Source organism: Balaenoptera ricei, chromosome 15, assembly GCF_028023285.1.
Source record: "Balaenoptera ricei isolate mBalRic1 chromosome 15, mBalRic1.hap2, whole genome shotgun sequence".
Taxonomy (NCBI): Eukaryota; Metazoa; Chordata; class Mammalia; order Artiodactyla; family Balaenopteridae; genus Balaenoptera; species Balaenoptera ricei.
The window spans coordinates 68,615,081-68,632,627 of NC_082653.1; the positions used below are offsets into that span (position 1 = coordinate 68,615,081).

Here is a 17,547-nt window from a genome sequence, read left to right on the forward strand (position 1 = left end):
AGACACAGACCTACTAGAGAATGGAGTTGAGGATATGGGGAGGGGGTGGGGTGAGATGTGACAGGGTAAGAGAGTGTCATGGACATATATACACTACCAAATGTAAAATAGATAGCTAGTGGGAAGCAGCCGCATAGCACAGGGAGATCAGCTCGGTGCTTTGTGACCACCTAGAGGGGTGGGATGGGGAGGGTGGGAGGGAGGGAGATGCAAGAGGGAAGAGAAATGGGAACATATTGTATATGTATAACTGATTCACTTTGTTATAAAGCAGAAGCTAACACACCATTGTAAGGCAATTATACTTCAATAAAGATGTTTAAAAAAAAAAAAAAAAAGAATCCACCTGCCAATGTAGCGGACACGGGTTCAAGCCCTGGTCCGGGAAGATCCCACATGCCGCGGAACATCTAAGCCTGTGCGCCACAACTACTGAGCCTGAGCTCTAGAGCCCATGAGCCACAACTACTGAAGCCCACATGCCTAGAGCCCATGCTCCACAACGAGAGAAGCCACCACAATGAGAAGCCCATGCACTGCAATGAAGAGTAGCCCCTGCTCGCCGAAACTAGAGAAAGCCCGTGTGCAGCAACAAAGACCCAATGCAGCCAAAAATAAATTTTTCAAAAAATATTCAAAATTAACCACCCAAAGAAAAACGCAATATCATTCATTTGTGTTGAAGCCAGGAAAATGTCTGTACTACAAACTTCAGAGGGGACTTCCCTGGTGGTCCAGTGGTTAAGACTCACGCTTCCAATGCAGGGGGCGTGGGTTCGATCCCTGGTTGGGGAACTAAGATCCCACATGCTGCGGGGCATGGCCAAAAAAAAAAAAGCCTAACTTCACAGAATACCAATCAGATATTCAATCATTTTGGCAGATGAGTGGTGATGCTGGGAGAACTCTGGATGTACCACGCATGGAGCAGCGTGATGGAAAAGTAAAGACTGGGCGCCAAGGGAGGACTGGGCAGGCAGGGGAAGGCCTGCTTCCACCCCAGCTCAGCAGTGGGACAGCCACAGGGCTGAAAAGCGCCATTTCCCCCTTCTGAATCGGCATCCTGCCTACAGAGAGTAGAATCTGGAATCAAGCCTGATTCAGATTTGTGAATGAAAGCTGTCAAAAACAGCTAACCCCAAAACCAAAGCCCATGATCCTGACCCACAGAGCATTCTTCAAACCTGATTCCTGCACCAAGTAGCCAACTCACACAGAAGGAAAGGAAAAAACTTAAATTCATGGAGCTGCCTGCCGCCACTCCTACTCCCCTAACCTCACATAACTAGACATACACCCAAACCACACAGGTGAGCTCCGTGGTCTGTAGCTGCCACAAATTCCTGAGAAAACGTAAGGAATAAAGCTGCCAGATGGTGATTTTCCAAAGGCCCAGCTCCAGTCCTAGAATCCTGCTAACGAGAAGAAGACTCAAAGTAAAGAATTGACAAATGGGGAAGATACGGAACGAAAAGGCGGGAGATGAGTCCTGAACCCATTCTCTTTGGGCAACTGAAAAGCACAACAGAGAACGTAGCCTTTAAATCAAGGGCAAGAGGAAATCTCTCAACTAAGTCCAGGTCAACAAAGGAGGGGTTTCCAAGGAGATCCCATGCTAACTATTTTTCAGTAAACAGTAGATCCAGAAAAAAGCACCCACATACAAATATGAATAAATAGAAACAAATACAAACAAAAAATTCCAGCATGTGACCTATGCAAAAGTACCACAGGGGGTAAAAAAGAAAAGGAACAGAGCATACAGAAGGTGCATGCAGACAGCACGTCAAGAACAACCAGAGAGAAGATAATAAGGAAGCAGAGACTTCAACAAACACTACAGGCCAATTAGACCTAACAGACAGTACAGAACATTCCACCCAACAATGGCAGAATACACATACTCAAGTACCCATAAAACATTCTCCAGGATAGACCATATCTCAGGCCACAAAACAAGTCTTAATAAATTTTTAAAGATTAAAATCATATAAATCATATAGTATCTTTTCCGATCACACTGGTAGAAAACTAAAAATCAACAGAAGAAAGAAAACTGGAAAATTCACAAATATGTGGAAATTGAACAACACAACTCCTAAACAACCAATGGGTCAAAGAAGATACCACAAGAGAAATTAGAAAATGACAAATGAAAACAAAAACCTATCATACCAAAACTTATGGGATGCCACAAAAGTAGCCCAAAGAGCTAATTTATAGTTGTACATACTTACATTAAAAAAGAAAGAGCTCAAATCAACAACCTAAACTCTACATCTTATAGAACTAAGAAAATAAAAAACAAACAAACTAAACCCAAAGTTAGCAAAAGGGAAGAAATAATAAAGAGCAGAGTAGAGGTAAGTAAATAGAGAATACAGAAACAAAACCAAAATCAGCAAAATCAAGGGTTGAAAAGATTCTTTGAAAAGATGAACAAAATTGATAAAACTTTACCTAGATTCACTAAGGAAAAGGAAGAGGACTCAAATAAATAAAAGCAGAAATGAAAGAGGGGATATCACTACTAATTTTACTGAAATAAAAAGAATTACAAGAAAGTACTATGGACAATTATATGCCAACCAATTGGATAAATTAGATGAAATGAACAAATTCCTAAAAATACTCAATGTACCAAGACTGAATGATGAAGAAATAGGAACTCTGAATAGACCTAAAACTAATAATTGAATCAGTAATCAAAAACCTCTCAACAAAGAAAAGCACACCAGATGGCTTCACTGATTAATTCTACTAAACACTTAAAGAATTAATACCAATACTTCTCAACCTCTGCCAAAAAAATTCAAGAGCAGTGAACACTCTCTAATTCATTCTATGAGAGCAGCATTACCTTAATACCAAAGCCAAACAAAGACATTACAAGAAAAGAAACCTACAGATTAATATTCCTGATGAATATGGATACAACAATCCTCAACAAAATACTAGCAAATTGAATTCTACAGCATATTAAAAGGATTATACACCATGACCAAGTGGGATTTGCTCTGGGATGCAAGGAAGGTTCAACATATGAAAATCAATGAATGAAATACACCACATTAACAGAACAAAGGAAAAATATCCACGTGATCATCTCAACTGATGCAGAAAGGCATCTGTTAAAATTCAATACTTTTTCATGACAAAAACACTCGAAAAACTAGGAATAGAAGCAAACAACCTCAACAAAATTAAGGCCATACATGAAAAGCCCCCAGCTAACATAATACTCAATGGTGAAAGACCATTTCAAACTTTTCCTCTGAGATCAGGAACGAGACAAGGATGCCCACTTTTGCAATTTCTATTCAACTTAGTACTGGAAGTTCTAGCCAGAATAATTATGCAAGAAAAAGAAGTAAAAAGCATTCAAACAGGAAAGGAAGAAGGAAAAATATCTTTGTTTGCAGATGATATGATCTTATTTATAGAAAGCCCTAAAGATTCCACCAAAAAAAAAACTGTTAGAACTAATAAGTTAATGCAGCAGAATACAAAATCAACACACCAAAACTCACTTGCATTTCTATACAGTAACAATGAACAATCTGAAAAAAAAATTAAGAAAACAATTCCATTTATAATAGCATCAAAAAGAATAAAATACTTAGAAATAAATATAATCAAGGAGCTAAAAGACTTGTACACGGAAGGTGACAAAACACTGCTGAAAGAAATTTTAAAAGACACAAATAAATAAAAAGACATGCTACGTTCATGAATTAGAAGATTTAATATTGTTAAGATGATAATATTACCAAAGCCATCTACAGATTCAATGTAATCCCTTCCAAAATGGTGTTCAATGGTGTTCTCTGGAGAAACAGAAAAACCCATTCTAAAATTCATATGGAATTTCAAGGGACCCCCAAATAGCCAAAACAATCTTGAAAAAGAAGGACAACATTGGAGGATTCACAATCCATGATTCCAAGTTACTACAAAGCAACAATAATCAAAACTATGTGGTACTGGCATAAGGACAGACATATATATAGCCTAATGGAACAGAATAAAGGGCTCAGAAATAACCTTCACATACATGGTCAAATAATTTTCAACAAGGATGTCAAGACCATTCAATGGGGAAAGGACAGTCCTTTTAACAAATGTGCTCAGGAAAAAAAAATGTTGCTCAGAAAACTGGATGTGCACATGCAAAAGAAAGAAGTTCGGTCCTTACCTTGTACCATATACAAAAATTAACTTATAATGGCTCAACAACCTAAATGTAAGAGCTAAAACTATAAAACTCTTAGGAAAAAAACACAAAGGAAAAGCCTCATGACTTTGGATTTAAAATTGAAATTTAGGTACTTCCCTGGTGGTCCAGTGGTAAAGAATCTGCCTTCCACTGCAGGGGACACAGGTTCGATCCCTGGTTGAGGAACTAAGATCCCAAGTGCTGCAGGGCAACTAAGCCCATGCGCCACAACTAGACAAAAGCCCGCACACCACAAATAAAGAGATGCCCACGTGCCACGATGAAGAGCCCGTGCCACAACGAAGACCCTGTGTGCTGCAACTAAGACCAGACACAGGGCTTCCCTTGTGGCGCAGTGGTTAAGAATCCGCCTGCCATCGCGGGGGACACGGGTTCAAGCCCTGGTCTGGGAAGATCCCACATGCCGCGGAGCAACTATGCCCATGCGCCACAACTACTGAGCCTGCGTGCCTAGAGCCTGTGCTCCGCAACACGAGAAGCCACCGCAATGAGAAGCCTGCACAACCCAACGAACTCACTGCAACTAGTGAAAGCCCATGCACAGCAACGAAGACCCAACGCAGCCAAAATAGATACATAAAATAAATAAATAAATAAAATTTTTTTAAAAAGACCAGACACAGCCAAAAAAATTAATTTAATTAATTAATTAATTTATAATAAAAAACAAAATTGAAATTTAAAAAAACTTTTCCTAAGAGAGAGAGCACTTCAAAAGATTTAGCTTAGGAAAGAGGAGAAAATTTTACACTACAAATGCTTCACATTCTCAAGGAAATTACACAAGGTATACGCTTTCTTCAATAGGATCTAAGGTATCACAATGAGATATAAAGGGAGGCTGGCAGAGCTAAGAAAAAAAATTAGGAAAATAAATAATGATATGATGAATTAAAAATTAATTAGAAGAACAAAGAGCAGAACACATAATTTAGAAAATGCTATTGATCAAATGGAAGACAGACTTTTGAAAAATAACAGACTATGGAGGAGAGGAGATTGTCGGCAAAGAGCCAAAATAGACCAGAGTGAACATATTATATGTTGAGGGGGGAAAGGAAGAGCTAATGAACAGATAGCTGATGTTCTCAAAAATGAAAAAGAAAATAAATGAAATAGAAGAAAAAGTCTTTTAAGAAAGAAATTTTCTAGGAATGAAGAAAAATATGAATCAGCAAATAAGATACTATGTTCCAGAAAACATTAAAAATTTTCATGGTGAAGCTCATTCATTTACATATGAGTTTTCGTGCCACAACTGCAGAATTAAGCATTTGTGCTAGAGACCATATGTCCCACAAAGCCCAAAAATTTATTATCTGGCCCCTTACAGAAAATGTTTGCCCACCCTATTTTAACTATTCAAGGAAAATAAACTACATACAAAGAAAAAAATAAGCAGGCCAGTCTCATACTGAACATCAGATTATAGTTGGCAGAAGACAAGGAAGCAACATCTCTAGATTTCGGAAGGAAAAATAGTATGAACCAAGATTTCCAAAAGCAGTCATTCTTTTCTACATGGAAAAGCAATAAAAACACATTCTTTACTTAAATACCAAGGATATACATATGATCCCCACGCCCTTCCTAAGGGAAAAAAAAGTCTACTTAAAAACAGAATCCTGCTAATGAAGAGAAGCCTCAAAATAAAGAATTAACAGGGAATTCCCTGGTGGTCCAGTGGTTAGGACTCCACGCTCTGACTGCCGAGGGCCTGGGTTCCACTCCTGGTCAGGGAACTAGGATCCCGCGGGCCATGCAGCGTGGCCAAAAAAAAGAAAAGAAAAGAAAAAAGAATTAACAAATGGGGAAAATGTGGGATGAAAAGTCTGGAAATGAGACTGAATCCATTTAAAAACATGATATTAAGCATAGACAACCATGGCAATTTTTGGTTATAAAACAGTTATATAAAAATAAAATATTATAAAACACAAAAATTGTATAATGTTTACATTTCAGAGAGAAAGCTACATGATAAAAAAAATTATTAATTTGATGGTATACCATGAAGAAAAATTCTAGACTATGCAATATTCTAGAATAGGGCAGGGGGAGGGTGAAGGGTAGGAGACAGGAAGGGGAGTGTAAATGCACTAATTGAGGGAATCATATATTGTTTCATTTACAAGGTTGATAAACTCAGAAAAAAATTTAGTTTATTATTTGAAGTCATAAATCACTAGTAAAACTAAAAACAAGTTATATATCTTTCAAGTTATCCATGAGAAAAAAACACAAAGAAAACAGCAAAATATAGAGATCAAAAGAAACAGAAATATAAAGAAGAAAATATAAAAATAGAAACATGTAAGACTGGAAATTTCTGTTTAAAAAAAAAACCTAAATGGGATAAAGTCACTGATTAAAAAAGAAATACCAGGATTAGATCAAAAAATACAATTCAACTATGTGCCATCTCCAACAGACAAGTCTAAAATAAAACATCTCAGGAAGTTTGAGGGTTAAGACAAAACAGGCAAAGACACAGTAAAGCAAATACAAACAAAAAAGAAGGCAGAGGTCCTCATACTTATACCCAAGCTGAACTGCAGACAGAAAGCCTTCAATGGGGCCATGGCAATATTTGATAAAAATGCTATTTAAATACTAATAGTAAGAAAGAATGAAACGGTCTCAGTTGTTTTTGTGAAGCCAACACAATCATGATACTAAAACCTAACAGAGATATTCACTTACAGGACCTCAATTTAAAAATTTTAAGTAAAATTTCAGGGGAATTCCCTGGGGGTCCAGTGGTTATGACTCTGCGCTTTCACTTCTTTGGGCTCAGGTTCGATCCCTGGTCAGGGAACTAAGATCCCACAAAGCCTCGCAGCATGGCCAAAAAATAAATAAATAAAATATCAGCAAAGATCTAGTAGTGGGGCTTCCCTGGTGGCGCAGTGGTTGAGAATCTGCCTGCCGACGCAGGGGACACGGGTTCGAGCCCTGGTCTGGGAAGATCCCACATGCCGCGGAGCAACTGGGCCCGTGAGCCACAGCTACTGAGCCTGCGCGTCTGGAGCTTGTGCTCCGCAACAAGAGAGGCCGCGACAGAGGCCCGCGCACCGCGATGAAGAGTGGCCCCCGCTTGCCGCAACTGGAGAAAGCCCTTGCACAGAAACGAAGACCCAACACAGCCAAAAATAAATATAAATAAATAAAAATAAAAAAATAAAAAAATAAAAAAAATAAAAAACCAAACTTTAAAAAAAAAAAAAAAAAGATCTAGTAGTATATTCACACACACACACACACACACACACAGTGAACAAGTAGGGCTTGTTCTTGAATTGTAAGAATGATGTAAAATTAGGAATGCTATTAATATGATTGCCATATTGGTAGGTCAGAGGAAATAAAAATAACACATTCGATCTTGATAGATGCTAAAAGGCCATTTAATAAAATTTGACAATATTTACCTTTTTAAAATTACCTAACGGGATAGTATCAAGTACTGACTGAGACTTGTTTCTGTCTTTGGAGTTACTGAACAGCACAGGGATTACAAAAGAGATGACTCGCTCCTGGGAACAGACATACACAACTCTCCAGGGCTGAGTTCCAAGAGGGCCGCACTTTGGTGTGACTTCACCACCAGGGCAAGGGAGGCCAAACCTTTGCAGGCCTTGACTATCGAGAGAATTGGAGTGGAAAGAAATCATCTTTGGAGGGAAGACAGTGTTACTGCTCAGAATGAGGAGGTTAAGCTGCTCTCACCCACACTGAAAACTCAACTATCCAGAGGGTCATTCTCCAAGGGTTCTATACTGTAGGGGTACAGGGGTGACTATATGTCCCAGCTGGTCCAGGACAGTCTTGGTTTACACCTGTTGCCCCAGCTGCATTATTGAAAGCACTCCCTTTTCCTCTCAAAAGTGTCCTAGTTTGGGCTTCCCTGGTGGCGCAGTGGTTGAGAATCTGCCTGCCAATGCAGGGGACACGGGTTCGAGCCCTGATCTGGGAAGATCCCACATGCCGCGGAGAAACTAGGCCCGTGAGCCACAATTACTGAGCCTGCGCGTCTGGAGCCTGTGCTCCGCAGTGGGAGAGGCCGCGATAATGAGAGGCCCGCGCACCACGATGAAGAGTGGCTCCCACTTGCCGCAACTAGAGAGAAAGCCCTCGCACAGAAACGAAGACCCAACACAGCCATAAATAAATAAATTAATTAAATTAAATAAATATTTTAAAAAAAAAGTGTCCTAGTTTGATAATAAATTACATGGTCAAACTCAGCATACTGAAATTTTATAACGTTTTTACGTATGATAAGAATTTACATGTGCACTTGTCTGCATATTCATATATAATTATCTAGCTATAGACTTTTCTTAATTATTAAAGCCTAGGCTCACCCATCCTAAAACAAAATAAAACATCAATCAGAACTCTTAAGATATCAGCACTTCTCACTGCTGCATTATTTACAATAGCCAAGATATGTAACCGACTTAAGTGCCCATCAACAGGTGATTGGATAAAGGAGATGCGATATATACAGTGGAATACTACTTAGCCATAAAATAAAAAGATAAAATCTTATCATTTGTGACAAGCATAGACCTTGAGAGTATTATGCTTAGTGAAATAAGTCAGATGGACAAAGACAAATAACGTATGATTTCACTCAAATGTGGAATATAAAAAACAAACAAAATAAATGAAAAACCCAAACCAAATAAAAATAAACACTTAGATACAGAGAAGAGAGTAGTGGTTACCAGAGGGGATGGGGCACCAGGAGGGCGAAACTGGTAAAGGGGATCAACTGTATGGTGATGGACGGAAACTAAATTTTTGGTGGTGAGCATGCTGTAGCGTACACAGAAGTAGAAATATAATGCTGTACACATGACACTTATGTAATGCTATAAACCAATGTTACCTCAATGAAAAAATACATTTTAAACAAACTAGAAAAACAAAGATATCAGAACTTCTTACGATTTAATTTCACCACTGGAAACGTACCATCATATAAACAAAATTGATGCTACATCTCAGAAGCCAAGGGAAGAAAGCATTCTCAGAACAGGAGGGAGTAAAAAACATTGTTAACTGTTGTTGACAATGAGAAACAGAAAAGTAGGGCTTCCCTGGTGGTGCAGTGGAGAAGAATCTGCCTGCCAATTCAGGGGACATAGGTTCGATCCCTGGTCTGGGAAGATCCCATGTGCCGCGGAGCAACTAAGCCCGTGCGCCACAACTACTGAGCCTGCGCTCTATGAGACCACGAGCCACAACTACTGAAGCCCGCGTGCCACAACTACTGAAGCTCATGCACCTAGAGCCCGTGCTCCGCAACAAGAGAAGCCACTGCAGTGAGAAGCCCGTGCACCACAACGAAGAGCAGGCCTCACTCACCGCCACTAGAGAAAGCCCGCGTGCAGCAACAAAGACCCAACACAGCCAAAAATAAATAAATAAAATAAAAATTAAAAAAAAAGAAAAGAAAAGAAACAGAAAAGTATAAAGTGATATTAGGCCTTGGGGTTTGGTGATGATACAGCTGTTGGAGACCTTCAACAGAACGGGTTCAGGAGAACATTAACCCCAGAGTAGAGGGGCTTGCGTGATATACGAGCAAGAGTGCAGGAAGCAGGGCAGTGGGTACAGGCTACATTCTGCCAATGTAAGTAACTGTGAAGGTAAGAAAACAGCTTTACTCCTGCTGCTTCTTGTTTAACCAATAGTTTTGTGGATGAAATGGAAAGGGAGTTAGATAAACTTATTTGTTGAAAAAAATCACTGGAAAATAACATAGCATCATAATGGTCTTGATCAGTGTCAAAACTCATCAAATGGTGCACTTAAGATTTGTACATTTTTCTAAATGTGAACTTTACCTGAAAAAAAGAAAGAATCATAAACCAACACTGAACTCTAGTTATTGATATGAATGCTAAAGTGCTTAGGAGTGAAGTATACTGATGTCTGCAACTTACTTTGAAATGCATTAAAAAAAATAAGGTGGATGGATAGAGAGGTGAATAGGTGGGTAGATATGTGATAAAGCAAATGTGGCAAATGCTAACGCTAGGATCTAGATGGTGTGTTCACTGATGGTTATTTCAACTTTTCTGTATTTTGAAAAAGTTCATATAAAATGTTGAAGAAAAGACAACCACCATAAAGCTACAGATTGACTTCCAATCTACATAATTTAATCGACATTAAGACATTCTAAAGATTGAAGATTCGGAAAGCCTTACCTTCGTGAAGAGGTGTACAGAGAGATGATAAATGGCCAGCACTCACCTATAGACTGAGATGTGAATGCTGCTACAATCTGGGGGCTGGCCAAGGCCTCCAGCCTGTTCTTCAACGCCTCCAAGTGCACACATTTTTCTGAGTAGTCTGGTGTATCAACAAGCATCATTAGGCTATTCTGCATACCTGTGAGCTTGGCAGAAATCACAGCTATGTCCTATAAAAAGACCAGAATAGAGGATATTTATGTTAAAACACCCCTGCTACTTCAATTAAGAATGGACAGGGCTTCCCTGGTGGCTCAGTGGTTAAGAATCTGCCTGCCAATGCAGGGGACACGGGTATAAACCCTGGTCCGGGAAGATCCCACAAGCCGCAGAGCAACTAAGCCTGTGCGCCACAACTACTGAGCCTGCGCTCTAGAGCCTGCAAGCCACAACTACTGAGCCCGAGCGCCACGACTACTGAAGCCCACGTGCCTAGAGCCCGTGCTCCGCAACAAGAGAAGCCACCACAATGAGAAGCCCACACACCGCAACGAAGAGTAGCCCCAGCTCGCCACAACTAGAGAAAGCCCAGGCACAGCAATGAAGACCCAACGCAGCCAAAAATAATAAATAAAATTGAAAAAAAAAAAAAGGTAACAATAACTGACAGAATAATAGATTGTTGACTGAAAAAAAATGTGCGAAGCAGTATTCACAATGCGCTACCATTTGTGGGGGAAAAACAGGGCAAGGAACATATATGTGTGTGTGTTTATCTGGAAGAACAGGCACAAAGCTGACAACATGGTTTGTATTATAGAAGGGAAATTAGGGGATTGGGAGGGTCAGAACTATGAGAAAGACTTATTTTTCACTGTTTATTCCTGTTTACTCAATTTTTCCCATGTGCTTTTAGAACTTTTAAAAAACTTTTTAAAGTTTTTTTTTTTAAACAGCAAAAGAGATGATAAATAATTCATTTTGCTTTACAATTGAAAAAAAAAGTTTTTCATAAGATATCATCTTACTCCATCCTTATAACCAGGTATCAAAAATATCACTATTTTCCACACTTTGCTATCCAAGGAGGGTAGAGTAACTTGCTAAGGTCCCACGGTGTGTAGGGCACCCCTGCCCAAGTTCCACACTCCCATATACTCCATTTTCTCTGCCTTTTTAAGCTTTTCCTGAACTCACTTTTGTGACTAAAAGGCTTCAGTCAAGTAGATGATACAAACTAAAGTAGGTGGAAAAACTCAGAGCAGTCTCAGATCGCCCCCAACCTATGCCTGAACATTCCCACACCCGGCTATTTACTAGCCCTTCTGATTGTGAGTGGCATAGCTAGCTCATTTGTTTCTCCAAACCTCAAGTTCCTGCTTAAAGAGATGTCACAACATCCCCTAAACAAGAAACCTACTTGAGTCTTAAATGTCTCCTCGATATCAGCACTCAGTGTGCTCCATTTGTCGGCTTCTTGAAGAGATTCTGCGGCAAGCTGCATTCGGGACTTCACCTGGTCGATTTCTACCAATACCTAGAAGAGAAATGAGGGGTTGAACACTAAAGAAGTGGCAGTTCCATTTCCTCTGCCTTCCATCAGCGACTCGAAACATAAGTATCGTGGCATGCTCCTGCCTTTAGGGAGCCTCTGTACCCCGTACAGCACCGATTACACGGCTAAATTGTTCAGCGGTGCTAAAGAGAGATGAATAAGCTGAAAGAACCGAACAAATGAGTAGTCTGAGTGCTTGGCAGAATTTTGAGTTAAGGTTGACCTCCCACAAGGAAAGTGAACATCTTCCAAAAACAAGAGTCAACACTTAGGACAGGAGCCAAAATACCTGCATCGACTGAGATGTGTCCTGTTCAAATTTTTTAATGTCCTCCTTGACAAGAATCATTTGTTCTTTCAGAAAAGATGCCTCCTGTTTAAGGGCTTCGACATCACGGAGCACTTTGGGCATGTTCTGAAGGGCCTGGTGACTTGTTTCTGCAGCAAGAACCCAAGAACCAAAGGTGAACATCGGACCACTCACCAGTGAACAATATGAATAAATCAGACAGCAGGAAGCGAATCTTCCCTAAGGCACTACCAACCATGCAGTTTTCTGAGCCTGAGGAAAGTTGGGGGGGGGGGCGTGGGGAGAGGTGCAGAGCTGGCCTCTGCCGGGACCCTGTCCTCCCCAGAATGATGGTGAGGGCCCTGTGAATAAACTGTCAACCCGACCCAACATCAGCTGTCTTCTTACTACAACTCCTTGGTTTTTTTTTTTTTTTTGGTCACACCACATGGCTTGTGGGATCTTAGGTCCCCAACCAGGGATTGAACCTGGACCCTGGCAGTGAAAGCACCGAGTCCTAACCTCTGGACCACCAGGGAACTCCCAAGCAATTTCCTTTTCGAGGAAGAATGGAGGAACGTGACAGTGGTAAATGCCAGCTCTGCACCAGGTGCTTTATACACATTATATCACCTAATGTCCACGGCAGTCATTAGCAGCCACCTCTTACAGATAAGGAAACGAAGTCTCAGAAGAGGTTAAGTAACTTGCCCAAGATTTCAGAACTGAAACCAACGTGTGTCTGGACCCAATGTCTGCTTTCCACAGTCTTTTCAAAATGTAGTCCACAGACCACCAGCATCAGCTGGAATGCAGTTAAAATGCAGGTCCCCAGGCCACCTGCCAGAGATTCTTACTTAGGAATCCTGGTAGAAGATCAAGTAAGATCAAGGAACCTGTATTTTTTTAACAGGCATCCCAAGTGTAGAATAAAATCTGAAAATCCTTGCAGACCCTGATGTGCTATCTGGAAACAGGAGGGTTAACAGCATAACCCTTTAGCCCGTTAAACAGCAATTCGCTGGGGAATCAACCAAAGAAGGCCAGAGCCTTCTGCTCCACCGGTGCATTGAACGGAACCTTAACATCTTGAAGACGCGCTTCAGGAACCTGTTCATCCGGCTCTGCCATAAAATAACCATCTGTCTCCAGCACTGACCTTAAGTAAAGTTTTAAGAAAACAAAGGCAGAACAAAGATTTCTTCGAGGCACAGAGACTTCACTGATTTTTTTTTTTTTAATTTTACTTTATTTTTGGCTGCATTGGGTCTTCATTGCTGCGCACGGGCTTTCTCTAGTTGCGGTGAGCTGGGACGACTCTTCGTTGCGGTGCGCGGGCTTCTGATCGCGGTGGCTTCTCTTGTTGTGGAGCACGGGCTCTAGGCGCACGGGTTTCAGCAGTTGTGGCGCACGGGCTTAGTTGCTCCGCAGCATGCGGGATCTTCCCGGACCAGGGCTCGAACCCGTGTCCCCTGCATTGGCAGGCGGATTCTTAACCACTGTGCCACCAGGGAACAGTGATTTCTACAGCGCTGATTTTTACAGCGCTGTCATGGTCCCAGCCTGGCCCCCTGCCTGCTGAACCTCAGAGTCACTCTTCATGTCTGGCTGGTTCCCTGTGAACCTCTTTTTCCCTCTCCACAGCACAGCCACACACAAGTTTAATTCTTTCTAGTATCCATTTTAAAACTATCACCTCCTGGGAATTCCCTGGCGGTCCAGTGGTTAGAACTCCGCGCTTCCACTGTAGAGGGCTTGGGTTCGATCCCCAGTTGGGGAACTAAGACACCACGAGCCTTGCAGTGTGGCAAAAAAAAAAAAAATCAAAACAAACAAACAAACAAACTCTCACCTCCAGTGGTTGCCTCTGGGAGGGTAAGGGCCAAATCTCCCTGTGAAAGCGGAATGGGGCTTCTCCAGAGGTGATGGTAACATTCTACATCTTGATGGGGGGTTGAGTTACACTAGCCGTATACATCTGTCAAAACCCAAACTTATCAGATAAGGTCCCTCCATTTCACCTTATGTAAATTTTATCTAGTAAAAAAAAGAGCCGTAAACAAGTATTGAACTCTATAATGTTTAGGGTTTCAACTGACATGTCTAGGGGTGAAGTGTACTGATGTCTGTAACTTACTCTGAAATACTGATTTGTTTCGAAATCAAAAATAAGATGGACGAATGGATGGAGAGAGGGATGGATAGAACTGTGATAAAGCGAGAATAGCACACTGCTCATTGTAGAATCTAGGTAGTGGGTTATGAATGTTTACTACAAATTCTCTCAACATTGCTGTACACTTGGCACCTCCATCCAGTTGCTCAGTTCAAGAATCTGCCATCATTCTTGATTTTCTTCCCCTCTCATCCCTCATTCCAATCCATCAGCAAGTTCTCCCCTTTTTTCCTCCTAAAAAATACCTTATATCTACCCATCTCTCACCATCTCTAATGCTATAATCTCAGAGGAAGCCACTGTTACCTCTCTTCTGGACTACAGCCATAGTCTCCTGAATGGGGACATAAATCAAAACATCTCATTCCCCTGCTTAAAAATCCTCCAGTACCTTCCCATTACACTAATTTTAAACCAAATCCAAACTCTTTAATGTGACGTTAAAATCCCTGCATGGGGACTTCCCTGGTGGAGCAGTGGTTAAGAATCTGTGCTTCCACTGCAGGGGGCGCGGGTTTGATCCCTGGTCGGGGAACTAAGATCCTGCATGCTGTGCACTGCGGCCAAAAAAAAAACAAAACAAAAACAAACCAAAGAGGGACTTCCCTGGTGGCACAGTGGTTAAGAACGCACCTGCCAATGCAGGGGACATGGGTTCGTACCCCGGTCCGGGAAGATCCCACATGCCGCGGAGCAACTAGGCCCGTGAGCCACAACTACTGAGCCTGCACGTCTGGAGCCTGTGCTCCGCAACGGGAGAGGCCGCGACAGTGAGAGGCCCGCGCACCGCGATGAAGAGTGGCCCCCGCTCGCCGCAACTGGAGAAAGCCCTCGCACAGAAACGAAGACCCAACACAGCCAAACATAAAAATAAATAAATAAATATTTTTAAAAAATAGGGATTTTCAATCTTTAAAAAAAAAGAACGCGCCTGCCAATGCAGGGGACACGGGTTCGAGCCCTGGTCCGGGAAGATCCCACATGCCGCGGAGCAACTAAGCCCATGCGCCACAGCTACTGAGCCTACGCTCTAGAGCCCGCAAGCCACAACTACTGAGCCCGTGTGCCACAACTACTGAAGCCTGTGTGCCTAGAGCCCGTGCTCTGCAACAAGAGAAGCCACCGCAATGAGAAGCCCACGCACTGCAACGAAGAGTAGCCCCTGCTCGCCACAACTAGAGAAAGCCCGCGCACAGCAACAAGGACCCAACGCAGCCAAAAATAAATAAATAAATTTATAAAATTTTAAAAAAAAAGAAAACGGGTGGTAATGCCACCCCTGCACCCCACCCCCAATATTTGGAAGTTGGTAGGAATTTTTTAGTTGTTGCTATGGTAGGACATTTAGTGGAAATGACCCAACAATGCTTAATGTCCTACAGTGCTTGGGAGAGTCCTGGGCAATGAAGAAGTGTCCTGGCCAAACTGTTAATAGTGCCCCCTCCCCTTGGCATGATTATCTAATTTAAAAATGACAGTAATCCTTAGAGGTAGGCATAGTTATTATTCCCACTTTATAGTTGTAGAAACTGCGGCTGAGGGCAGTAACTTGCCCAGCATCATGTTGCTAATGAATGGGGAGCCTGGATTTGAATCCAGGCAACTGGTTCCAGATCCCAGGCTCTTTTCCATTATACTTTACTACCTCTCTGGTATTAAAGGGAGAGGGAACATGTAGAGGCACGTGGGTATAAAAAGGCCTAACCAGTCCAGAGAAAGGCGGGAAGTTCAAACAGAGCTTCATCAATAACATCAATAAATATTAGTCATTAGTATTATTATTATTGAAGGATTGCACTTTCATGGGGGGAACTTCTGCTAGAGATAAGGTAGAAAAGTAGATTAGGATCAAATTGTGAAAGGTGTTTTTGCCCATCCTGAAGGTTTGGATCTCATCCCATGGGCAGTGAGAAGCCTTCGGAGGTTTAAAGCTTTATTTTTATGGAAGATGAAACAAGGTTCCAAGTCTGCAGTGAAGAGAAGTTATTGCAGAGGCTCAAACAGGAGTTGTTGAGGAACTCTAACAGGAGGACTGATTTGTTCATTCATTCAGTCAGTGGATATTTATTGGGCACAAACTGTTTTCCAGGGTCTGGAGATACAATGTTGAACAAGATCTATTCTTAGGTTGGAGAGGTTGGCAGGAGCCAGACCATGCAGGGATTATTTATTTATTTACTTAAAAAAATTTTTTGGCTGCATCAGGTCTTAGTTGCGGCACTGGGGTCTTCTTCGTTGAGGCGTGTGGGATATTTTGTTGCGGTGCAGGCTTCCCTCTAGTTGTGGCATTTGGGTTTTCTCTCTCTAGTAGTGGCGCATGGGCTCCTGAGCGCGTGGGCTCTGTAGTTTGCAGCACACAGGCTCTCTCATTGAGGCGCGTGAGCTCAGTAGTTGCAGTGTGCGGGCTTAGTTGCCCCGCAGCATGTGGGATCTTAGTTCCCCGACCAGGGATCGAGCCTGTGTCCTGTGCACTGGAAGGCGGATTTTTTGTTGTTTTTTTTTTTGGCTGCTTTGGGTCTTTGTTGCTGCGCGCGGGTTTTCTCTAGTTTTGGCGAGCGGGGGCTACTCTTCGTTGCGGTGCACGGGCTTCTCATTGTGGTGGCTTCTCTTGTTGCGGAGCACGGGCTCTAGGCGCACGGGCTCAGTAATTGTGGCTCACGGGCTCCAGAGCGCAGGCTCAGTAGTTGTGGCGCACGGGCTTAGTTGCTCTGCGGCATGTGGGATCTTCCCGGACCAGGGATTGAACCCGTGTCCCTTGCATTGACAGGCGGACCAGAGAAGTCCCACCACCCCTGTTGAGAACCACTTAGTTAATACATATAAAGTAGTTAAAACAGTGCCTGATGTATACCAAGAATTCAGACATTTGCTATTATATTATTATTCATGTCCTCCCCATCTTTGCCCTGTGAGGTCTTCCTTCAAGGCCTAAAACAGGGAAAAGCCCTTTATGATTCTCCCAGACAAGAGATCATTGCTTCCTTCATCCAGCTCTCAGCTTCTGGTTCTACTCTCAGTAAAGCCACCCTTCATTGTAATTAAACAGTTCATGTATGTTCCCCACAGGGCAGCAAGCTCTAG

At 42.0% G+C, this 17,547-nt stretch overlaps 1 protein-coding gene across 2 annotated transcripts in view; it reads right to left on the minus strand.

Moving 5' to 3' along the window:
* The window catches only part of COG7 (component of oligomeric golgi complex 7), a 78,706-nt gene that overhangs the window by 59,749 nt on the left and 1,410 nt on the right, over positions 1–17,547 (minus strand). For both annotated transcript variants that reach the window (XM_059896133.1, XM_059896132.1), the window contains exons 2-4: positions 12,291–12,439; positions 11,867–11,983; positions 10,508–10,676 (exon numbers count right to left, since the gene is read on the minus strand). In XM_059896133.1, coding sequence (XP_059752116.1) covers positions 10,508–10,676; positions 11,867–11,983; positions 12,291–12,439 — 435 coding nt within the window. The remainder of the gene's footprint in view (positions 1–10,507; positions 10,677–11,866; positions 11,984–12,290; positions 12,440–17,547) is intronic.